Here is a 22,972-nt window from a genome sequence, read left to right on the forward strand (position 1 = left end):
TCTGAGGAAGTAGAGTTTCTACCCTGTAGACTTACAACGTCCCTGAAGGTTTCCATTACATCATTGTTTAGATAGAAACAAATAATAACAACAACCAATGAAAATAACATATAGCATTAAAACAAATAGTTATTCGATGATATCGTCACTGTTGATTATCACAATAAACATAAATGATATGATTAGTTATTTTCTACAGTAGAACAACAAGTTTGCAAAAGGTTCATAATTTCAAATGGTAGACAGGGAGAGAACAGAAATGATATAGGACGTGATGGTTATGAGAGAAGAGAAGAAAAGATCAAAGTAAAATATTAAAGGAATAGTAAAAGAGAGAATCAAGGGAAACAGGTAGGTAGTAGAAAAATATATATAAATAAAGTAAAATTTTTTAAAAAAATAAAAATAAAAGAATACAACACAAAACTAAAATACACTAATCAAACATCCTAGTTCACAAAAAGCAAATCCATGAATAATAACTAGCTTCAGAAATGTTAGAAATTATAAAAAAACAAATATGATGATATATAAATGTACATGTACCATCAAGGTCACAATCAAACAGGGAAAAGAAGAAAAGAAAAAATCTTGATGAAAAGCAAGAGAGGGGGTGTTGCAGGATCTTTAACATTTTTTGACATAAAGAATGATCTCAGACATTATGCAAACAGGTAGCTTACAGTTTAACATGAAGCATACTACATTCCTTTTGGTAATGTCATATATTATGGAGTTATATTTTTTGATGGTTCCCATAATATTACTATTGGGCAAATATTACTGTGGAATAAGAAAAGGGGATAGCACTGGCCAGTTCCTGTTCCAGTGTTTGAAAACTCACACAGAGCACAACAGGTGTACATATTCTGTTAGTAAGGAACTAGCTAATAATGAAACAATATTTTTCAAATTGTGTGCATTTTTAAACAGTTGCTAAGTTGTTAGGATACAAATACTTATTAAACTGATGCAACCTATCTACTTAATATACATAAATGCTAGGTATTTCTTTGGGCCAGGATGCTGTGAAATAATGATTAAGACCCTAAATTTGAATAAAAGATGAATAAAAAAAATAATTGGGGATGACTGATTTACATCCTTCTCATCTGCATTTTTTTTTTTTTGGCTGCAGTGGACAGACACCAAATGAGCTATGGCTTGAACAGAAAGAGGGAATTATTGCTCCCACATGTGGGATGTTCAGGGTTTCAGATGGCATCAGGGTTCAAGTGCTCACATGAGCATTGAGGCCGGTCTGTCTTTCCAGCTCTAGGACAGACTCTCCAACTGTGAGCAAAGTAGCCCTGGGCCCATCCCTTCCAGACTCACATCCTTTTATTTTAGCAATTCCAGGAGAAATAGTCCGCTATTCCAAGAGCTTGTCCATGAAAGTACTGGAGGACCTTGGATGATGAACCTGGGTCACTTGCCTACCCCTGAATGTGACTCTGGGATTTGTAGTGGGCAAGGCTAGGTCACATCTCCTTCCCTGTGCTTGGGTGAGTGCCCCAACTAACCCAAAGGGAACAGGCAGGCTCTTCTTAGAAAAGAGGGAGTTCTATTACCAGGGTAATGAGGAAGGGGCACAGGACAACAACAGCAAGTTTTTCACTTCACAGCTGAGGAAAACAGGTAATACGATAGTTTGATAAGTAAACATGGAAGCTCTGGAGTGCCACCCAGCTGGGTTCATGCCTTGGTGAAATTAGCAGCATGTTCTTCTTTCAAGGCTTTGACTCCTCATCTGTAAAATGGGCATAAGGGAAGAAAAAGACTGACAAAAAAAAACGTGGATGGTTGGTACAGTGCTGGTGAGGGAGCTGAGTTCTGAATGAGTTAATAAAAAGTCCCTTAAAAGGCCTGGTCATAGGGTGCCTTCAGTAAAAAAGACAATACAATTAATGATCAAGAAACCATAAGATTACATGCTAAAACGTGATCCTATCTTCTGACTGCTGAGCTTTCCTTCCCACCAGGGAGGCAGGCAGAGGGTACACACACTGATTTTCCTTTCCTGTGTGTTGCAGAGTGAGGCGGCATGGATGCCATCAGCCAATCCCCCATGGAAGCTGTGCTTCCCAAGCACATCCTGGATATCTGGACCATTGTCCTCATCATCCTGGCCACCATCGTCATCATGACCTCCTTGTTGCTGTGTCCAGCCACTGCCGTCATCCTCTACCGCATGTGGACTCATCCAGTGCTCAGTGGGGCTGTTTGAGAGCCACCCAAAGCCCTGGTGGGGAAGAGGATGCAAGTCCCTTGCCCCAGCCTGTTCTCAGCAAGACAGTGGGAAGGACTTGGGAGGTTGCATTCTGGTCTTGGTTCTCCACTGGCCAGCTGTGTGGTCTGGGTGGAGGGACCTACCTCTGTGAGTTCCGGGTTCATTGGCTTTCAACCAGGGATCATAATCCCTGCCCCCATTACCTCATAGGATTATGAGAACCAAGTGACTTAGTGGGGGTGAAAGCTGTTTGAGAACAGTGAAGCCACCACAGATGTCCAGGGGTCACACCAAGAGCTGAGAAGCTTTGAAGAAGCAAAAAGCCTAAAAGCTGGTGATGGCCTTCAAGGTGGTGAGGGAGACACTGGGGACACGGCAGCCTTTTCCTGTGCCCCTCAAACCAAGCAAAGGACACCCTGCCCCCTGCCCCAGGGCCTAAAAACACACTGGCTCAGCATTGGTTTCTTTGAAGCATCACTCCCTTAAATTTTCTCCCTTGTCAATGAGGGCAGGAGCTGAACATGAGGGCAGGGAGAAGGCAGTTGAATCAAACTGTCCAGAATCTTTTCTGTACCTGAGGTTTTGCCCCTGTATACTCTGGAGGAAGGCTCTGCCATTGTTTGGCAATGCCCAGGGAATTAGGGTTATGGGTCTCTTTCTGCAGGGCACTCTTGTATCTCTATAGCTTTGCCACTCAGGCAATGTTGGAAAATGCAGGGTGTCTAATACCCTGCTCAACTTTCAGGATCTCTAACCCCTGTCCCCCATGTGTCCCACACTGGAGATGCTATTTCCCTCTGTCCTGACTCCTGCTGTCATTAGCTCCACATGTATCCCTTTCACTCCCTCCCACCAGCACTGCAGTCAAAGCCAAGGTACTGATATTTTAAGAGACATTCTCAAGACTTTTGGAACCAACTCAAACCAATGATAATTATTGTAGATGCCATTATTATACTTATATTGAGATTAAAAATTATCTCATATTTTAATATTTAAAATTATTTATATAGACAACCACTCAAGCTGTTTGATTCCCATCAGGAGCATCCTGAGATTTATTAAAATATGCAACAAGATAACAGATATTAGGATATTATTGTGTAAAAATGATGCTTTTACTTTGTTCTTATTTCATTGACATACAACCAATTTCCAAAAAAAGTGCTAGAATGACCTTGTCTGATGTCTTTCTTTCAAGAGCACCTACTGAAGTCAGAACTCAGATAAAAGGATTCCACTGAGTTTATGGGCCTTAGTGACTATTTGAATGGAGGAACAGACGGGGAAACAGGAGAATCACATTAACTTCCAGGATTCTAACTTCAGCTGATAAAGTTATATAGTTTATACAAACACATAATGCCAGGGGTAAAACTGATTTGGGATGTAAGATAATGGATTTAGGACTGGACATGTTGAGAATAAGGTGCCTGTTATGCAGGTGGATACTTTCAGGATGTAGTGAAAATCTTGCTTTATTCCTTAGGGAAGATTTTGTGGTTGGAGTAATGGTTTGGGGGATTGTCATATATGGTAGGCATGCTACTCCAGGGGACAGGATCAGAGTATGCAGGCCAAGAGGAGTGAGGTGCTAAGTTCAGAATGCAGAGAATGCTAAATAGAAGTGGGAAGGGAGTCAAGAAAATAATTATATTAGTCAGATTTTTGTCATGGTGTCCAAAATACCCAACAAGGCAACTTAGATGAGGAAAAATTTATCTTGTTTTATTTTATTTTTTGGTACTTGTGATTGAACCCAGGGGTGCTGAACCACTGAGCCACATCCCCAGGCTATTTTTATTTTTATTTTGAGACAGTGTCTCACTAAGTTGCTGAGGCTGGCTTTGAACTGTGATCCTCCTGCCTCAGCCTCCAAGCTGCTGGGATTACAGGGGTGTGCCACCATGCCCAGCAGGAAAAGCTTATTTTCAGCTTACTCCTCCCAGGAAGAGCATGATAGTGAAGAGGGGGGACAGGGGAAGAGCTAGACAGAATTTCTATCTTAGTCCATTTGACCTGCCAATAAAATATAGTAGACTGGATGATACATAAACAATACAAATTTATTGTTTACAGTTCTGAAGGCTATGATGTCCAAGTTCAGGACACTAGCAGACCCAGTGTCCACTGAGGGTCCTTCCCTCAAAGATGGAGCCTTCTATGTGTCCTCACATGGTGGCAGGGTACTAAAAGCCCCCTCAAGCTTTTACAAGGGCACCAATGTCATTCATGAGAGCAGAGTCCTCATGACCTAATCATCTACCACAGGCCCCACCCTTCAGGATCATCACTTTGAAGGTTCCTGTTCAACACATGAATTTTGAGGGAGACACAAACATTCAGACCACAGCAGGGGATACATATTCGTGATGAGATTCTGATTGGTTTGCTCAGCATTTCTTCCAACTCCTGGTGTGCATTTCTGGACGTCACAGGCTGGAAAGTGAAAAACTACATCAAGGGTGAAAGCCTGCACTGCCCTCACAGCCCTGGTGCTAGAGATTCCAGTGTGCTTGGAGGCTCTGCTGTTCAGACGCCTGCCTGCCTGCCAGATTTATTGTGGAGCTCAGTGGAGCTGGGAGGGACGTGATGAGGTGTGAGGCATTCACAGTGCTGGTGGGACTCCAGCTGCATCAGCATGGCTCTGAGGACAGGCTGGTAGCTTTCTGATACCTGGATGGCAGATGAGGTGGGATAGTCCTGCTGCCCACAGCTGAGACTGTAGCTTTCTTATTCCCTAAGCTCCCAATGGTCACACTGAAATTGCAGTTCTCCGAAATGGCCAGCTTCACAGTGCTGATCTGGGAGGAATTCTGGTAACCCTTGCCTTCTCTGTTCCTCCAATTCTCTCAATGAATTTAAGCACATATTTTCCTATGCTGAAACCTTTTTGCTTAAGCTTGCTAGAGTACATCTTGATGGGTCCAGATGGAAAAATCTATTAATTATTGACCTAGCTGTTTCACTTCCAAGTCCAGCATGTGGTCTGGCATCAGTGAGGAGAGAACTGTGTTAATGAGGGGCAGATGGGTTTGAACAAATAGAGATGTCAAGAGGCTTGTGGTCTCAGGGCCTCAGGGAGGTCCATGAGTGGTGATGGAATGAGAAATTTGCCAACGGTTGCCGGAACTAAGCCTTTAAGAACAAGGAGACAGTTATTTTTGGATCATCCAAAAGTGTGAAACAATATATAGAATCTTTTGACAAAAAGAGTGAGATTCAATTTTTAAATCTAAATTGTATTGGCTGCCTGGAAGTATAGTTTGATAATAAATAACAAAGTTTTTAAATTTTTTTATCTATTTAAATTAGTGCTTGGGACTGGTGTTGTGGCTCAGTGGTAGAGCACTTGCCTGGCATGTGTGAGGTACTGGGTTCAATCCCCAAGGCCATATATAAAATAATTAATTGATTAATTAACTAAAGTTATTGTGTTCATCAAAATCAAAAAAAAGAAAAGAAATGAGTGCTTACTTTTTGTTTTTTTAGCTGGGAGGAATTATTTAGTTTCCCATGAAAGTTGAAAACATTGTGTGCTCATAGGTAAGAACATGAACATATTTTTATACTCCCAATACATGTTAATTCATGTTTTCACATCTGACATCCTTTCTGAAGTTAGTAGAAGTAAGTAACATTTGGGGAAGACAAGGGTGTTTGGTAAATCAGACAGAATACTATTTCTTGCTATAACTAAAGAGCCTTACTATGCTTTTCTCTAAACATCCTCCACCCCAACCTCAACTGCAGAAATAACCAACTCATTGGAGAATTACTATAAGGAAAAGAAGAAACAATTGAAATATTTATATGGTCATAGAGGAGTGGTCTGGTAAACATGGTACAAATAATGGAATAACACAATATAAAAATTAAAGCACTGTTCGGTATAAATGGTAAGCAACTGAAAGTAAATAGAAAATTGTACCTTTTCATTGGCACCTCCAGAATTTTTATATGATGGGCTAAGAAGAGATAATTTGTTTGGAGAATGTATCATTAAACCATAATTTTTCATAGCCCTTTATGTAAGACTGGGAAAAGGTCAACTGCTCCTGTGAAATATCTTGGGAGAGCTGCAAATATAGATAATATTTTGAGCATATATGCATCCAAACAAGGATGTGAAAGAGCATAGAGGAGATCTAGAGAATTTTATTTGGGTCAGAGAGATTATATTGGCCACCACTGTTCAATTCTTCATTAGTTATAATTATCTGTAATAAAATTATAAATGCACATGTTATCACTAATGAATTTATATCTGTGACATTTGTTCCACTTCTAGTTATAGGGTAATTTCTGCTCTTGTATTTCAAATTTAGACTGTCTTCATCAGATTTCTTTCTTCACCTAAACATGTGTTTTTGAAAATCTACATTCCAAGGGTATGTCTTTATACATACCTACCTAGTCCAAAGGAATGAAGTTTGAGAGATTGTCTGTGTGTATATGTGTGTTCACACCTGCTTGTGTTAAGGAATAACATGACCCATCTGAAACAGACATGCAGCTTTTCACATTATTTGCTTAACCATCCACTTACTGATAAACATGTTTGGCAATACACAATTTTGTAGTGTCAACTACAAAACACACAGTATATCTTACCATTTTTTCTTTCTAGAAATACAATTTAGTATTAATTGTCACTACTGTGTTATGATTTTTTCCCATAGCTTTATTGAGGTAAAATTGAAATACAACAAAATGTATGTATTTGAAGTATGGAGTTTGATCAGTTTGACATATTTTGACAGTGTGAATCCAATGCAATCAAAATAAAAAGCATTTTCCATTATTTTTAGTTGAAACCATTTGTTTCCTCTGTGATTTATTACATTAGAAATCAATTACCTTCAGATATGTAGAACCACATCTCAGCTACTTCCAAATTAAATGGCACACTTATAAATATCTCACAGATCAAAGAAGAGAACACAAGAAAAGTAAATAAAAAGTGGTTTTAGCTAAGTTCTAATAAAAGCTTAAAATATAAGACTCTCTGAGGTGAAACAGTACTCAGATGAACATTTATAACTTAAAGTGCTTGTATCAGAATGAAGCTAGATTAACAAATTGTTTTTAAGTTAGGTAGTAGGAAGGAAAAGATATGAGAAGGAGCAGAAATATATGAAATAAAAAAGAAATAATATGGCTAAAAGTTGATACAAATCAAGCAAGTCTAATAAAAAAAAGCAAGAACACAAAAATTAATATAGTGGAAAGGCAGCTATCAAAACAATTCTACAGATATATATATATATATATATATATATATATATATATATATATATATATAATGATACTATTACAATTGTATGCCAACCTTTGTAATATCTTATAATGTGGTGTATATTAGAGAAGACTCCATGTGCTGCTGAGAAAAAAGTGTATTCAGTCATTGATGGATGAAACATCAGATCCATACTGCTAGAATAGAAGATACCTGGGTTCTACTAATTTAGTTAAGGAGCCAATTCTTAGTCATCTATGTCTCCTTCAGTCCCTCACTTCCTGGTCACAAGTTCAGTCTCCTAACACAATGTCTCCCACCCTCTCTTTTGAGTTTCTAACTTAGAACCATTTTATTATATTTCCAAACTTATGTTGAGATAAACTTCTCCAAGCCAGTAGACACCACTCATGTCTTCTCGAGTCACCCTCTTTGGTCTACTATATATGGTGGTGAGCATAAGAAGCACAGCACTGAGGGAGGGGGCAGCATGTGACTGATGGATCTAGGCCTCAATGCCCAGTCCTCTCATAACAGTGACTATGACAGGTCTCAGTAGATCCAATGCTTGAAGGTAACGATATCTGCAGAGCTATAGATGCTCAGGGCTCTCTGGTGTCTACTATCCACAAAATTGATGGAAATCAGGAATATAATATTGAGAAGGAAATTCTGTGTGGAAGCAAATTTCCATGTATTAGAAGGATAGATAGAGATGTAGAGATATAGCTGTTTATGACAGATTTCTATCTCTGCATCTATCTGTATCTCTCTTTGGAATGCTGTTAAAATCTCTAATCTGGGAACTTACCTTTGGTAAGGAATGAGAAACCACTACAATACCTTAAAATGCAAAAAATGATGATGACTATGATTTAAAGCAGTCCATGTATTTCACTGAGTACCACATCTCTCCAAATATATCACCACAATATACTGAAAACATAATAGTTGTATGGTTTTAATAAGTAACTCATCAGACTCAAATGAGTCATCTTTGTATCCTACAGAAAATAGCACCCAGCTTCAGCAAGCAGTGTATAGAGGGTTGTGTGTCTTCCAAACTACACCCATGCAGAAATGCTAATTGGGAGAGTGATGAGGTTGTTGCATTAATTTTGTATCTATGTTGATAATTCCATTTTCAAAAGTAAACTAGTGAAAACAGTAACTAAATAAGTATGACATTCTTGTCAGTTATCAAGAACACAAGCAACAATAACTTGAGGATATAGAGAAAAAAGCACACTCTTACATTGCTGGTGGGACTGTAAATTGGTGCAACCAATGTGGAAAGCAGTATGGAGATTCCTTAGAAAACTTGAAATGGAACCACTGTTTGACCCAACTATCCCACTCCTCAGTCTATACAAAAAAAAAAAACCCAAAAAACAAAAACGTAAAAACAGCATACTATAGTGAAGCAGCCACATCGACATTTATAGCAACATAATTCACAATAGCTAAACTGTGGAACCCACCTAGATGCTGTTCAATAGATTAATGGATAACTAAACTATATACACAATAGAATATTATTCAGTATTTAAAAAGAATAAAATTATGGCATTTTCAGGTAAATGGATGGAGTTAGAGAATATCATGCTAAGCAAAGTAAGCCAATCCCCAAAAAATCAAAGGCCGAATGTTTTCTCTGATAATTGGATGCTGATCCATAATGGAGTGTGCCAGGGGAAAAATGGAGGAACTTTGGATTGGGCATTATTTGTCATTATTATTTGTCTCCCCCTAAAAAGTGAGTTTCTTTTTTTTTTTAATTTTTTATTGTTGGTTGTTCAAAACATTACAAATTTCTTGACATATCATATTCCACACTAAAAAGTGAGTTTCTAGAAGCCTTCAGGGATACTATAAGTCCACAGGGTAGAAACTCTACTACCTCAGATCCATACTGTTAGGTAGGTAGACACAGAAATGACAAGGAAAAAACAAGGGAATAAATTGCCTCAGGCAAACCAAGATACTCCAATAACAGAATCCATTGGTACCACAGTGGAAGAAATGTCAGAGAAGGAGTTTAGAAAGTACAGAGTTAAACTGATCTGTGAAGTAAGGGATGATGTAAGAGAGCAAATACAGGTAGCAAAAATCACTTCAAAAAAGTGATGGGGAAAAAAACAGAAATTTTCAAAATGAAGTAAATAATAAACCAAATTAAAAATTTCATAGAAAACATTACCAAAAGAATAGGCCACTTGGAAGACAGAACCTAAGGCAATGAAGACAAAAATCTATAATCTTGAAAATAGGCATGGAGAGAAGACATTAAGAAACCTTGAACAGAACTTCTGAGAATTATTCAATAACATGAAAAGACTAAATTTAATATTTATTGGGATAGAGGGCTGGGACTGTGGCTCAGTGGCAGAGTGCTTGCCTTGCATGTATGAGGTACTGGGTTTGATCCTCAGCACCACATAAAAATAAATAAATAAAGGTATTGTGTCTATCTACAACTAAAAAAAATGTAATGTTTATTGGGATCAGTGAAATAATGGAGATTTACATGAAAGGAATGCACAATTTTTTCAATGAAATTATATCAGAAAATTTCCCAAAGCTGAAGAATGAAATGGAAAATCAAATACAAGAGGCTTACAGGACTCCAAATGTGCAAAAACAACAAACTCACATCAAAACACTATAATAAAAATGCCTACCATACAGAATAAGGATAGAATTTTAAAGGCTGAAAAAAAAATCTGATCACATACAAGGGGAAACCAATTCTGATCTCAGCTGATTTAGACCCTCAAAGCTAGGAGGTCCTGGAATAACATACACCATCTTCTGAAAGAAAATGAATGCCAACCAAGAATCCTATATTCAGCAAAATTAAGCTTCATATTTAAGATGAAATAAAAACCTTCCATTATAAACAAAAATTTTAATAATTTGCAACAAGATAGCCTGCACTTCAGAATATTCTCAACAAAATATCCCATGAAGATGAAATTTTTAAAAAAGTGAAAACTGGTGAAGGAAAAAACTACACTAAAGGAATAGTCAATCAAAGGAGAAACTAATTTAAATTAAAAACTAGATATAAACCAAAATGCCGAGGAACCCAAATCATACCTCAAAAATAACCTTAAACACTAATGGTCTAAACTCTTCAGTCAAAAGATGTAGACTGGGAGACTGGCTTAAAACAAGACCCAACATTATGCTGTCTTTTAAGAGACTCACCTCATAGGCATGGCACCCACAGACTCAAGGTGAAATAATGGGAAAAACCTATCACTCACATGGATCATGTAAACAAGCAGGGGTTTCTATCCTCTAAAATAGACCAAGTTATATAAGCTATATAATTGTATTAATTGCATTTATACAATTGTAATGTTACTTTAATATCTTTTTAGCAACTGTAAGGTTATTCTGATAGCTCACTTTCCATTGGTATTTTTTCTTACTTTTTTCTTGATTAAACTTGTTTGATTTTTATCAACTTTTAGCTGAAGTATTTTTTCTATTTCACATATTTCTTATTTTTTCCTTCCTACTACCTAATTTGATAATAACTTGATTGCTAATCTAGCTTCTTTTGATACAAATGCTTTGCTATAAGTGTGTATTTGAGCACTATTTTATTCCAGAGATTCTGATATTTTAAGTTTGTATTATCACTTAGTTCAAAGCAATTTTTATTATTTATCTTGTGCTTTCTTCTTTCAACTATCAGATATTTATAAGTGGCCATTCAGTTTTGAAATAAATCATGCAGGAAACACAGTCTGTATGATTTCAATTTTTTAAAATTTATCAAAGCTTATTTTATGACAGAATATAGTCTATCCTTATGAATTTTCTACTTGTCATTTGTGTGTATAGTTCTCTATAAATAATAAATAGGTCAAGATGGTTAATAATGTTTTAAGCCTTCTAAATCATTATTACTTCCATCAAAGTGAGGGGGCTTAAAATCTCCAAATATAATTGTGGATTTGTCTTTTTAGTTTTATTTTTACTTCACGTATTTTGAAATTTTTTATTAGGTACATACACATTTAGGATTGTTATACTTTCCTGAGGAATTTACACTATTGTGGTTATGAAATGTTCCCCTTTATCTCTGAAAATACTTTTTCTTGATATTTATTTTATATAGATAGCTCTACTTTAGATTTCTAATTCTTATTTTCTCCTCCTTTTGCTTTTAACCTATTGGTGTATTGGTATTTAAAGTGTAACATATGTATAAAGCATATACTTATTGTTTGTTACACATGTTGAATATTTATACATTTTAATTATAATATCTAAATCATTTGTATTTAAATTAATTATTGATATTGTTTAAAAAAAAAAAGAACACCTAACATGAAGGTCAGAGGAAAATTGGGTAAATGATAGGTTTGATGATGTAATATTTTGCAAAAAAGGTTAAAAAGTCCTGCTGTCAGGCTCAGAGGGAAGATTGTTAAAATGCTTTTGTTGCAATTGTTCATTCTCTTATTTATCATATGGTACACAGCAACAGATTCATTTTATTGTTTGCTAACAGTTTTTATTTTGCAAATATAAATATATATATATATATATATACTTATAAATATATATAATCATAAGCAATCTCTTAGATATCACATTACGGTTTTAATGTGAAATTTTCTAATAATAAATAATGCTAGATATTTTTCATATACTTATGTACCATTTGATTATTCTCTTCAATGAAATGCCTGTATATATGTTTTGTTAATTTTTAATTGCATATTTGCTTATTTTTGAGTTTTCAAATCTATTTATATTTTATAAAAAGTAAGTGTATTAAAATGCTTTTTTTCTCATAGTCTATGGATTGCTACTTTATAAATGATTTCTTAACTAATAAATTTTTAAAAAAAATAATATATGGATTGTTAATTCTCAACAACTAGACTTCAGACTGAAGACAGATTGAAGATTTCTGTTTATGTCATTTACTAGTTATGGCTTTGTATTACTGTTTGATTCTATTTCTACAAAAACTCATTATTTAACATGAGAGCCTATTAAGATCTTATCTTTTTTGGGGGGGGCGGATGTTTCAAGAATTTCGTTTTAGAAAGCAAAGGGCAATGACTGCAGTGTGGCAAGGCCAGAGGATGGGTGCTTTGGTAATATAGGAAAAGATTCAAAGAGAGAATCAGATAGAGAAACAGGACAAGGAGGCTAGTTTTCTTCTCACCCAGCGTCCACTGAGCCTCCCTTCAGTGCTTTTCACTTCTCCCCACCTCTGGAGTTTGCATATCTCATTTCTAACTAGTGAGCAGGAGAGAGGAATGGCTTCACTTTCACAATCCCAGCAGTGGATTCCAGACAGACCTCTCCTTGCCATGTTGGTGAGGGACCAAAGATTGAGTTCCTAACACTGTCAAAAGAGTCTTCACTCTTCTTCAAGGACTATGTGCAGACACTATTACAAGGTATAACATAGCCCTGAGTCAAAAGGATACCACAATTACAACTGCTGGAATGAGCTTCATGGACCCAAGCAAATGAAAGTATGGCCATGATAGATATTTTTATTAGGATTGGGTGATCTCCTATCTTGTCACCTGATCCTACTCAATATTGTCCAGCAGAGCTTCCTTATGGGACTTAAGATTTTCAAATGAGTTGCTTTTAGTGACTTGCCTCTTCTTCCTCAAGAGATTTCAAGGTAAACAAAATCAGTGGTAGTGTACACTTTACTTCCCTCTAGATCTTCAAACATTAGCTGAATGATAAAGATTCAAAGTGGAGTTTGAATCTCAAATCTTCCATCTCACATCTGTGTGATTTGAGGCAATTGATTTAATTGTTAGAGTGCCTCAAACAATTAGACTGAAATGTGGGTAAGGACCATCCTTTCGTGGAGTTATTGAGAACCAAGGCTTGTTGATGGCAGTGATGTATTGCCTGTGAGCAGTCGACTGAAACACAATTTCAGTAATACCAACTTCCTCCTCCTGTCTGTCTTCTCACAGCCTCACTGAAAACTCCCACAGTCCAACTCTCCCTCCTGTCTACAATAATAGTGATGAGATCTGAGGAAAGTAAACCCATAGTAGTCAGGAAACAAGGTTATGGTCACAGAGGCTGGAAGTAGGGAGTGTCTCTGTTGAGACTGCTCTCACGTGACTCTTGAGTTCTACTGCATCTGTGGAGTCAGGGATCAGGGAAAATGACAATTCAGGAATTGTGGAATATATAACAGTCTTGTTAATAAGTTCCTTCTCTGTGCTGACCTCACTTGTCAAGCCTTAAATTTATGACAGCTTATTTTTAATCTCAGGACTGTTCAAGTTCTCCTTCCAAAACTGACTGAGTTCTGGCAAGACAAATTTGGGTTTCACTTTTCAGTTCTTGGAAATACAGTGGATTCTGAAATCAGACTAGATCCACCCCCCTCCATGATTGGTCAGCAACACACAGAGGGGTGACAGAGAAGCCAAGTGAGTATAGAAACCCTGTTCAGCCACAACTTATCTGCTACTTTTCTCAGACTTAAGAAGTGGGAGATTTAGCAAGAAGAGATTGGACTACAGCAGAAGACTGTTCCTGAGCCTTGAACAGCAGTGAGTTCTCAACCAGACACAGGATTTTCTGGTAATCCAACAAGGGCGTTCAGAGCTGATTTCTGACCCAATAGGTCTCTTTTCTCTAAGGAACTTTTGGTTATCAAGACATTTGGGAGCATGGGCTGGAGGGCTGGGAAGCTCCACTTAGGAGCTATGCAGCCATAATGGGAGGGTGGCAGGATGGGCTAATGAACAGTCCTAGCTAATCACTGAAGGTCAGATAAATCTAAACCAAATGTTTTGGATATTATTTACTTGATGAAATGGCTATTCATTTTTCTTGTGTCTGTCTCTAGCATCTCCCCCTAAAATGGTTGGAAATGTTCCCTAATCACAGTGTATTAGGGAACATCACTGTGTCTCTTCTATCCTATTCTTATTCTCTTGCCTCTAATTCAACATTTTTCATTCCTTCCATTGAGCAGAGCTACACTGGAGCAGAGGCATACTTTATATGCCACTTAACATTTATGACTGGGGAGTCTTTTATTTTTTAAATGGAAAGTAGGAATGCTAATGATCTCCTGTGATGAAAAGTAGGCAAGTCAGAATACACTGGGAAAATAATGTCACTGACACATGTATCCTTTTGTAACAATTGATAGTTCAAATCCCTGTCACTTCTGTTCATGGTTAGTATACAAGACATTTAAAACAAATTATGGAGTGTGTTATTAAATCAGGGAATTGGTAGTAGATGAGAGAGGAAAACTGAAAATGAGAAATCTGCTTAAAACAGCATATGCTCTCGGTTACCTTCTGAACATGCCTAGAGTGTTCTTGTCTCCTTTCTCAGTGAATCTGACTATAGCATTTTTTTCTGTGTCACTTGCAGGTTTTGCATCTCTACTATTCTATTCCCTTCTTCCCCATCTTTCTGGTCAACAGTCAGAATTATCTTGTCATTGGAAAGTAGGAAGTGGAAACTTCAAACCTCAGTTCTTGTGTGCCAATCAAAGAAAATCTAAAGACAGACACACACACACACAAAAAAAAAAAAAACATGCAAAAGAGAAATTTATTATGGGTGAAAGTAAGTGAAAGCAAAGTGATGCTTAAGCAGAGAGCACTCTTAAGAGAGAGAGTGGGTTATCTCTGAGCAGAAAACAACAAAGGAGATAATACTATCTCCAAATTTATGACTGTTTGATGTGTTCCCAGGAGAGCTGGGGACCACATTCTGAACTCTCTGCCAGTCAGGTGTTCAACTTCTCCATGTCAGCATGGGAGTTTTTTGACCATAATTGGTCCTCTCCAGAACTATCATGGTGGGGCATTCTATTTAGTGGGACTTCATGTACAAGTCAATTCCATGTTAATGTGGGCACTGGGGTCAGTAGCTGGTCAGAAGTTACCTTAATGTAACTTCACTACTAAAGGACTCTCTTTCCCAGACAAATGGAGACACCTATAGTTATAATTCCTAGCTTCACATCAACATCAATAGACCCTGTCAAGAGTTAGTCCCATTAATTAAAGCACCATTGTAATGGGGGGTTAACCTGCAAGGCAGATATAATATTTCAGATCAAGTCAGCCTATGAACCTATATATAAAAATCATACACATAAACCCTCATACAATTTTGTTTTTAACCCTCCAAAATAATGTTTTTTTTTTTATTTTGTGCAAATATCTAAATATTACACCATTGAAAGCAAAGAGTTCACTTCAAGGAAGATCAGAAAAATAGGCTCATGTTTATCCAGGAGCATTTCACCTTGCACATTTTTTAAAATATTTTTTTAGCTGTCAATGGACCTTTATTTTAAAGCCACCATTAGTCTTTTGGTGTGAGCCAGTTGTCACAAATATACTCATGTCTGTATTTTTCTTGGTAATGAGGACTGCAGTGTTCAATTATATGCGGTGCTGAAAATCGAACCCAGTGCATCATACATGGTGGGCAAGTGCTGTATCACTGAGCTATAACCCAACCCGCATATTACTTTAAAATAAACACACAACTTTTAAGTATGGATATTGGAGCCCAAAATATTTACTAAAAATCATTTCTAATGACAAACAAGTTTTTCAAGGAAATAAATTGATTTGAAGTGTGGATACTGGAGCTCTAAAATCAAAAAACATTTCTATTAACAAACACAAGTCTTAAAAAGGTGAAAAAATAGCCAGAAAAAGCAGCTTCAAATGCAGGGAAGCAAAGTAAAACGGGGATGTGGGGACTCAAGTTTACTAATACTGAAACTTTCACCAGGCCAACTTGCATCTCTTTAGAATTTAGAACAACTCATTTGGAATTTTAAATAAATAAACTTAAATTAATTCACATCTTCTGGTCCAAGCAGAGTGCTGGAACCATGACTGCTTGCTGTTGGTCAAAGCCACCATTAATCTTTTGGTGTGAGCCAGTTGTCACAAAGATACTCTTGTCTGTATGTTTCTTGGTAATCAGGACTGCAGTGCTCTATTGGCTGATATTCTTGTAAGACTTCTTCATGAACCTTCTGATACTCCTTTAAATCTGGAGGATGGTGTCTCTATTGTATATTGTTTGGTAAAACTCCTAGCTGCCACCTCCATCTTGGCAAGCCGAGCCTGTTCTTGCTGTACTCAGCATTGAAGTTATCATTGTCATTCCACCATCGCTCACAGGAGATGATGGCAATATAGTTATCAAATAATCTGGGAGTTCGGTATTGAGGAAGGCTCCGTGGAGGCAGTGCAGCCTGCTGTAAGTCCCTCACTGGAATTCAGACTGGAGTTACTCAGCGTGGCAATTTCTTCTTCTCTTTGAACATCTTCCTCCTTCTCATAATCTCAACGTTGTGTTAATTTTTATTTGGTCTTTGTGGGGTTTTTTTTTTTTTGGACCTTTTTTTCCAGGAAGGCAAGAGGGTACTAGGGATTGAATTCAGGGGGACTCAAGCCACATCCCTAGCCCATTTTGTATTTTATTGAAAGACAGGATCTCACTGAGTAGTTTAGTGACTTGCTGTTGCTGGATCTTCCTTTAAATTTATGATCTTCCTACCTCAGCTTCCCAAGCCACTGGGATTTCAGGCATGTGCCACTGTGCCCAGCTTTTTTTTTTTTTTAAGACTTCTTTCTAGACTTTTTGTGAGACATTGAATGGTTTCTTCCATATGCCGTGGACACTTTAGAGCTGAACCAGCAGGTAAGGTTTCCAGAGAAGTCCTAGAGGTATTTTGTCTTCCTGGGCCTCATATGTACTACCATTTTCCACTAAAATTTTCAAAAGCTAGGTTTTGAGTCCCCCAGCCTCCTGGAGTCCTAGTAGAATTGGAGTTAGATTGTAAAGTCTGAGGAGGATTTGAGACAGGCATGCGAGTTGAGGCTGTGGCAGAGTGTTGGGGATGGCAGCAGCTAGACAGGGTAGTGGGAGGCCTGCAGCAGATTTGTCACCAGTGGGATTCAAATGACCATTTAGTGTTGGCTGTACTCTATATGTCAGATGAGATATCCAATCTCTTTTATTCATTAAAGGATCAATAAAATCTGAATCCAAAGGTCATCTTTGAGGAGAGGACATCTCTACTGGAAAACATGGGAGATACTGAACCACTGGGGCAAGCAGAATTCTGGGGTGGATTTAGTTTTCTAGAGAGCACAAAATCCAATGTCGTCTGTTTGATTGTATCCTGGGCAGTCTTGCTGAAGCTCCTTAAACCCATAATCCTTTAAAGTACAGGAGAGGTCTTTTGGATTCAGATTGGCTACCTGTTGCAGAATTGCCTCCAGAGTCCTTGTCCTTTTCATTGACTCTCCTTTCTGCAGTGGATACAGCAGCTCAGATTTTTTTGTAGGACTTGAGTGGCAGTAAGTGAATCACCCTGTCCCTGTATGGCAACTAAGAAACACTGCTACAGTCTTTATTCTTGCTCTTTGGGGTTCATTCTTGCTCATTCTGTATGGATCTGAGCTAAATTCCTCAGTGCACTTGTTTTCATCCCCTTTGGCTTTTTGAAGCTTAGATACAGAGGTAGGAATAATGCCAACACTTCTTATAAGGACTGCTGTCTTTTGTAGTTGTGGTAAATTCTGTCTTCTTTCTCCCTTCTATCATCCCTTTGCTATCCGTATGCTATTTCATTAGACTCCAGTAGCCAGGGAGCATAGCACAGAGAAAGACTCCACCAACTGGAGGTAGGACAGGAAGACACAAGACTTTGCCTTGGGAACTCAGTTGAAGTGAAGCATGCTATTATCTAATCATCCATAGAAAAGTAAGAAAGCACTTAGTATTTATTCTCTGAAAATTCTGAGTTGTCTTGAAGCACACATAATGTTTAGCCACCTCTCATATGTAGAAAATAGAAATCTACAACAACTTAGGTTCTCAAGGGCAAGTTGAACAGAACTCATCAATTTCTGTTGATGAGGCTAGTAGTCCTCTTCACAATGTAATTGTCACCCCTCTATCAAACTCAGAAACAATAGGATAAGTACCATTTGATATGGCATGACACAATCAAATATATATTTGGGTTGTAGAACATTTATGCAGAATTTTCGGCTAATATATTTTCTTATCACTTGTTCAGATACATGGTATCTTTAGGGAGGAAATGATTCACATACCCTTGCAGCACCTCACTTAAGAAAAAAATAAGACATGTGTGATGGTAATATGGAGAATTCATCAAATGAAGAAACTTTAAGTGAAGAGAATTCCAGGAGAGAGGAATTTCAGAAAATTGGCCCAGGTGACCAATAAGGGATGGTGAGGCACCAGGAACCAGGAAGTATGAGAAGCCTTTATCAAACCTAGGGCAGGAGAAAGACAGGGAGAAATATATTTTCTTAAAAACCCTATGAGATTGAGACCAGTTGACAGAAGCCACTTAGCAGGGATTTTCTCAGTCAGTGGCAGATGCAGCTACTGTCAGAAATGCAGCCCAAGCAGGGAGATAGCAGGGAGGCCATGCCTTCACCTGTCTCTCATCCCACGCTCAGAAGCTTGCTGCTGCCTCTCAGTGGCTGAACTTGACTGGCAGCTAGAAGGTAAGAACGCTCTGCTGAGGTGGCTATCCACCTGGCACACAGGCGGAGGAGGTTCAGATGGATCTGGAAAGAGCAATGGAGGATCAAACACAAAAGTCACATTAGACATTCTCAGTTTGTTCTGCTGCCCACTTAAAAAAATGATTATCCTGGTCTCACTGATATGTGGAATCTCTAGTAATCAAACTCATAGAAGCACAGAATGGTTGCCACAGGCTGAGAGGAGGAGAAAATACAGTAGTGTTGGTCACAGGATACAAAGTTTCAGTTACACAACATGATCAAGTTCTGCAGACCTAATGTATCATACAATTATGATAATTAAAAATATTGTGCTGTCTACATGAAATTTGCTATGTGAATAGATCCTAATATTCTCTCTACACGACACATACATACATACACACACACACACACACACAACTTAGAGATGCTAGCTTTGTTAGATAAATAGACTGTGATTATCATTTCACAGTGTTCATATATCGAAACATTAATAGTGCATATACAGTTTTTATATGCTAGTGATATCTCAATAAAAAAGAGATGATCTCACATGGTAGAGAGTAGCAGCTTCTTGTTTGGGTTTTTCTACCACTATTCCCCAACAAGTGTTGCTTTTCAAAAAGGATTCTGTATAATTAAAATACTCTTAGAAAACAAAATGTTAAAAAGAAAACAAGGGAGCTAAACATGGGCTCAAATATGCTGAAATGTTTCATTCAGGAAATGGGTTTAACCACGGATGTGAAGGATGAAGAAGGCTCAGCTTATTGCAAGTTAATAATACTCTTGAAAGACAAGGACTCACCAACATGAGTTCCAAAGCCAAGAGAAATACCTAAAAAGCAAACCAATGGAACTTAAGAAGTACATCAACCAAATAAAATAGCTCACCTTTGTTGACATGTTGACTCAAACCAATATTGCAAAACAAAAACCTATGTGGCTTTGGAGGAAGTGGGATCTGATTAAGCAGTGAGGACAATTATGAAGTATTATTGATTGTTCGGTTTGGTCACTTTATGACACTTATGTTAATCAAAATCCCTGATAATTGTTAGAAACACACTGAATGATGTTGTCTTGAGCTGGCTTTGGAGTCCTGAATAGGATTAGATGAATTAGGATTGCCCATGTTTCGGCAATTGTTAAAGTTGGTTAAGACACATGCAGTTTTTTATGATGTCTTCCTTAACTTCGTTTCAGTTTAAACCTTTCCCTAATAAATTGTTTAAATAAGAAAGAGTAGACAGACATGAGAACTGAGGCATCTCAGGACATAACTCAGGCCATAAGGACACTGAGACTGCAGTGCTTTGGGTAAGATCAAAGTTCTAAGATATTCTCTAGCATAGTAACTCTTTTCTCTTTCTTTCAGTTACATCACTTGCTCACAGTCATGGGTCAATGGTTCTCTGGTACTTCTGATGATACTCATCACCAAGATTCAGCTTTCAGCTTCAATAAGTATTTTAAGAACTTCAAGATGGAAAACAAAATCATTTCTCAAAACACCATCAGTTTGATAGAGTCACACCTGCAAAAAGGGAACATTCAGGGAGCAGCCTCGGTAATCAATGTTGCACTAAGAGAAATTGATAATGCCCCACTGGACCTCGCTGTGACAGGGGAGTCTGGAGCAGGGAAGTCCAGTTTCATCAATGCCCTGAGAGGGATTGGACATGAGGGAAAAGATGCAGCTCCTGTTGGGGTGGTGGAGACGACCATGAAGAGAACTCCATACAAACACCCAAACTTTCCCAATGTGAGAATCTGGGACCTGCCTGGGATTGAATCCCCTAATTTCCAGCCAAAAGATTCTCTGGAAAAAGTAAAATTTAGGGAGTATGACTTCTTCATCATTGTTTCTGCTACACGACTCAAGAAAAATGACCTAGACCTGGCCAAGGCAATCAAAATTATGAAGAAGAATTTCTACTTTGTAAGAACCAAGGTGGATTCTGATTTACAAAATGAAGAGATATCTAAGCCAACTACCTTTGACAGAGAAAAAGTCCTACAGCAGATCCGAGAGAACTGTGTGAGAAATATAAAGGAGAATATCATTGATGAACCACAGGTATTCTTAATTTCCAACAACAATTTATCTGAGTATGATTTCCCAATCATGATGGACACCTTAATGAAGGATCTGCCTGCTCAAAAGCGCCACGTTTTTATGCTTTCCTTGCCTAATGTTACTGAGGCAGCCATTGAAAGAAAGAGGGATGCTCAGCAGCAGTATATTTGGCTAGATGCCCTCAGGGGTGGAGTATCGGCCATCATGCCTTTGCAAATAATCATCAGTAACAATAAAATGGAGAAGCTGCAGAAAATCTTAAACAACTATCAAGTCCTCTTTGGAGTCGATGAGCCATCCCTGAAAGCCTTGGCTAAACACTTGGGAGTGCCAGTAGAACAACTCAAGGATATCATTAAATCTCCAACTTTGTTGGAAACTGAGAAGGAAGAAACAGTAGGGGAAATGTTTATGAGATATTTGAAGAATGTTTTAATCAATGGTGGAGGCCTCCTTGGTGCAGGTCTTTACTGTCAGGAAATCTATTACATGCAACTTCTTATGCTTGACACAGTAGCTGATGATGCTAAGGTTCTCCTTAAGGAAACATATTCAGGAAAACAGTTCAAACCCAAAAAACGCACAGGTTCTAATCACAATAGAACCTAATGATCAACACCAGAGCCATCTCCCTTCCACCTGTTATCCTGAAACAACCCAATCCACCACCCCCATGGGAATTCCTAGGGGACAAGGCCCATGGATCTAAATTCTAGCAAAATCCTGGTGTGTATCTCCCCACTGTCCCTATCCCCTTCTCCCCTTCCCCCCGTCTTGCTGTCTCTCTGCCCTCCTCTCCCTGTCTCCCTTCCTCTCCCACACACACATTGTCAAGCTCCCTGTCACCTCTGCCATTCCTCTCTGTGTCCTGTCTGTTCTCCTGTCCTCTCTGGAGCATGGGAATAATCAGCTCTTTGTTTCACGGACTCAGTTTCCCATCCTCATCGTCTCACCTGACACACACACACCTGAGATTTAGACTCCTTCGAGCCCTCATAAAGCCTGTGTTAAGAGAGTGACTACCATAGCTTTTGGCTCTCTCAACAGGGAGACCTCAACACCAAAGTAGAAAGAAACCCATAACCATACAAAACCCAACTCTAATAAATGGTTAATAGCCAATTCATATGAATCCTATTTAGACAGAATCTTTTTTTGAGAAGATAACTGAAGAAACTCCATGATTCTGAACTGGGAGGAATGGTGAACCCTATGAGACCTCTCTGGTTTGAGACTTTTGATGGTTATGATAGTGAGGAACTGCTGTAAGCTATATCTGATGCCAACAGTTGCTTAATAAATGCTTGGTGAGAAAAAGTATTTGCTGTTGGGATTTGATGTTTTCAATACATAATTGCTTCAGATGGATTGTTGTATTGTTTTTTTGTTGTTGTTTTGGTTGTTTTTTTTTTTTTTTTTTTTTTTTGCTTGGTTTGGTTTGGTTAGTTGGTTGGGTTTTTTTAATAAAAAATGATAATCTCCTTGCCCCTTCTGTAGCCTATCACTTGATATTCCTTAAGGTGAAATATAGTATCTGATTTTGAAAGACAAAAGGAGGCAAAAATGATTCACCCATAAGTGGCAGTGTCCATGCAGTTTGGACGGCTACAAAAACACCTTAGACTGGGTGGATTAAACCACATAAATTTATTTCTCACACTTCTGGAAACTGGAAAACTAAGGTACCAGCATGGTAGTGTCCTTGGGTAAAGCATTCATCCCAGTCATGTTCTCACATGGCCTTCCTTGGTGATTGTATGCAAAGGGACTCATTTGTGTCCTCCTCTTTCTCTAAAGGCATCAGTGTCCTCATGAACTGCTTGACCATAATTACTACCTTCTAATATGATCCTATTGGTTGTTAC

The 22,972-nt window shown here is 38.0% G+C and overlaps 2 protein-coding genes and 2 pseudogenes across 3 annotated transcripts; 2 read left to right on the forward strand and 2 right to left on the reverse strand.

Annotated features, from left to right (window-relative positions):
- Window positions 1–2,044: 2,044 nt before the first annotated feature.
- Window positions 2,045–2,227, forward strand: LOC124103594 (small integral membrane protein 3-like). Its single transcript, XM_046460285.2, has one exon. The coding sequence runs from the start codon at window positions 2,045–2,047 to the stop codon at window positions 2,225–2,227; it is 183 nt and encodes a 60-aa protein (XP_046316241.1).
- Window positions 2,228–13,883: 11,656 nt separating this feature from the next.
- LOC124103590 (interferon-inducible GTPase 1) lies at window positions 13,884–22,427 on the forward strand. 2 transcript variants are annotated; one of them, XM_046460280.1, is made up of 2 exons: window positions 13,884–14,035; window positions 20,406–22,427. In XM_046460280.1, exon 2 carries the CDS (start codon window positions 20,427–20,429, stop codon window positions 21,714–21,716), a length of 1,290 nt encoding a protein of 429 aa, XP_046316236.1. In that variant the 5' UTR covers window positions 13,884–14,035; window positions 20,406–20,426; the 3' UTR covers window positions 21,717–22,427. The 2 variants fall into 2 exon arrangements, with proteins under 2 accessions (XP_046316236.1, XP_046316235.1); XM_046460279.2 differs by having other exon boundaries at window positions 13,890–14,066.
- Window positions 16,326–16,851, reverse strand: LOC131423144 (RNA polymerase II elongation factor ELL2-like; annotated as a pseudogene).
- On the reverse strand, window positions 16,528–19,933 carry LOC124103691 (RNA polymerase II elongation factor ELL2-like; annotated as a pseudogene).
- Window positions 22,428–22,972: the final 545 nt, after the last annotated feature.

The sequence above is a fragment of the Marmota monax genome, unplaced genomic scaffold, assembly GCF_021218885.2.
Source record: "Marmota monax isolate L192 unplaced genomic scaffold, Marmota_monax_Labrador192_F-V1.1 WCK01_AAM20220418_F8-fsc00006, whole genome shotgun sequence".
NCBI classification, from domain to species: domain Eukaryota; kingdom Metazoa; phylum Chordata; class Mammalia; order Rodentia; family Sciuridae; genus Marmota; species Marmota monax.

Excerpts from the sequence above, each read along its gene's own strand:
- LOC124103594 (XM_046460285.2), top strand. The coding sequence starts at position 2,045 with ATGGATGCCATCAGCCAATCCCCCATGGAAGCTGTGCTTCCCAAGCAC.
- LOC124103590 (XM_046460280.1), top strand. The coding sequence starts at position 20,427 with ATGGGTCAATGGTTCTCTGGTACTTCTGATGATACTCATCACCAAGAT.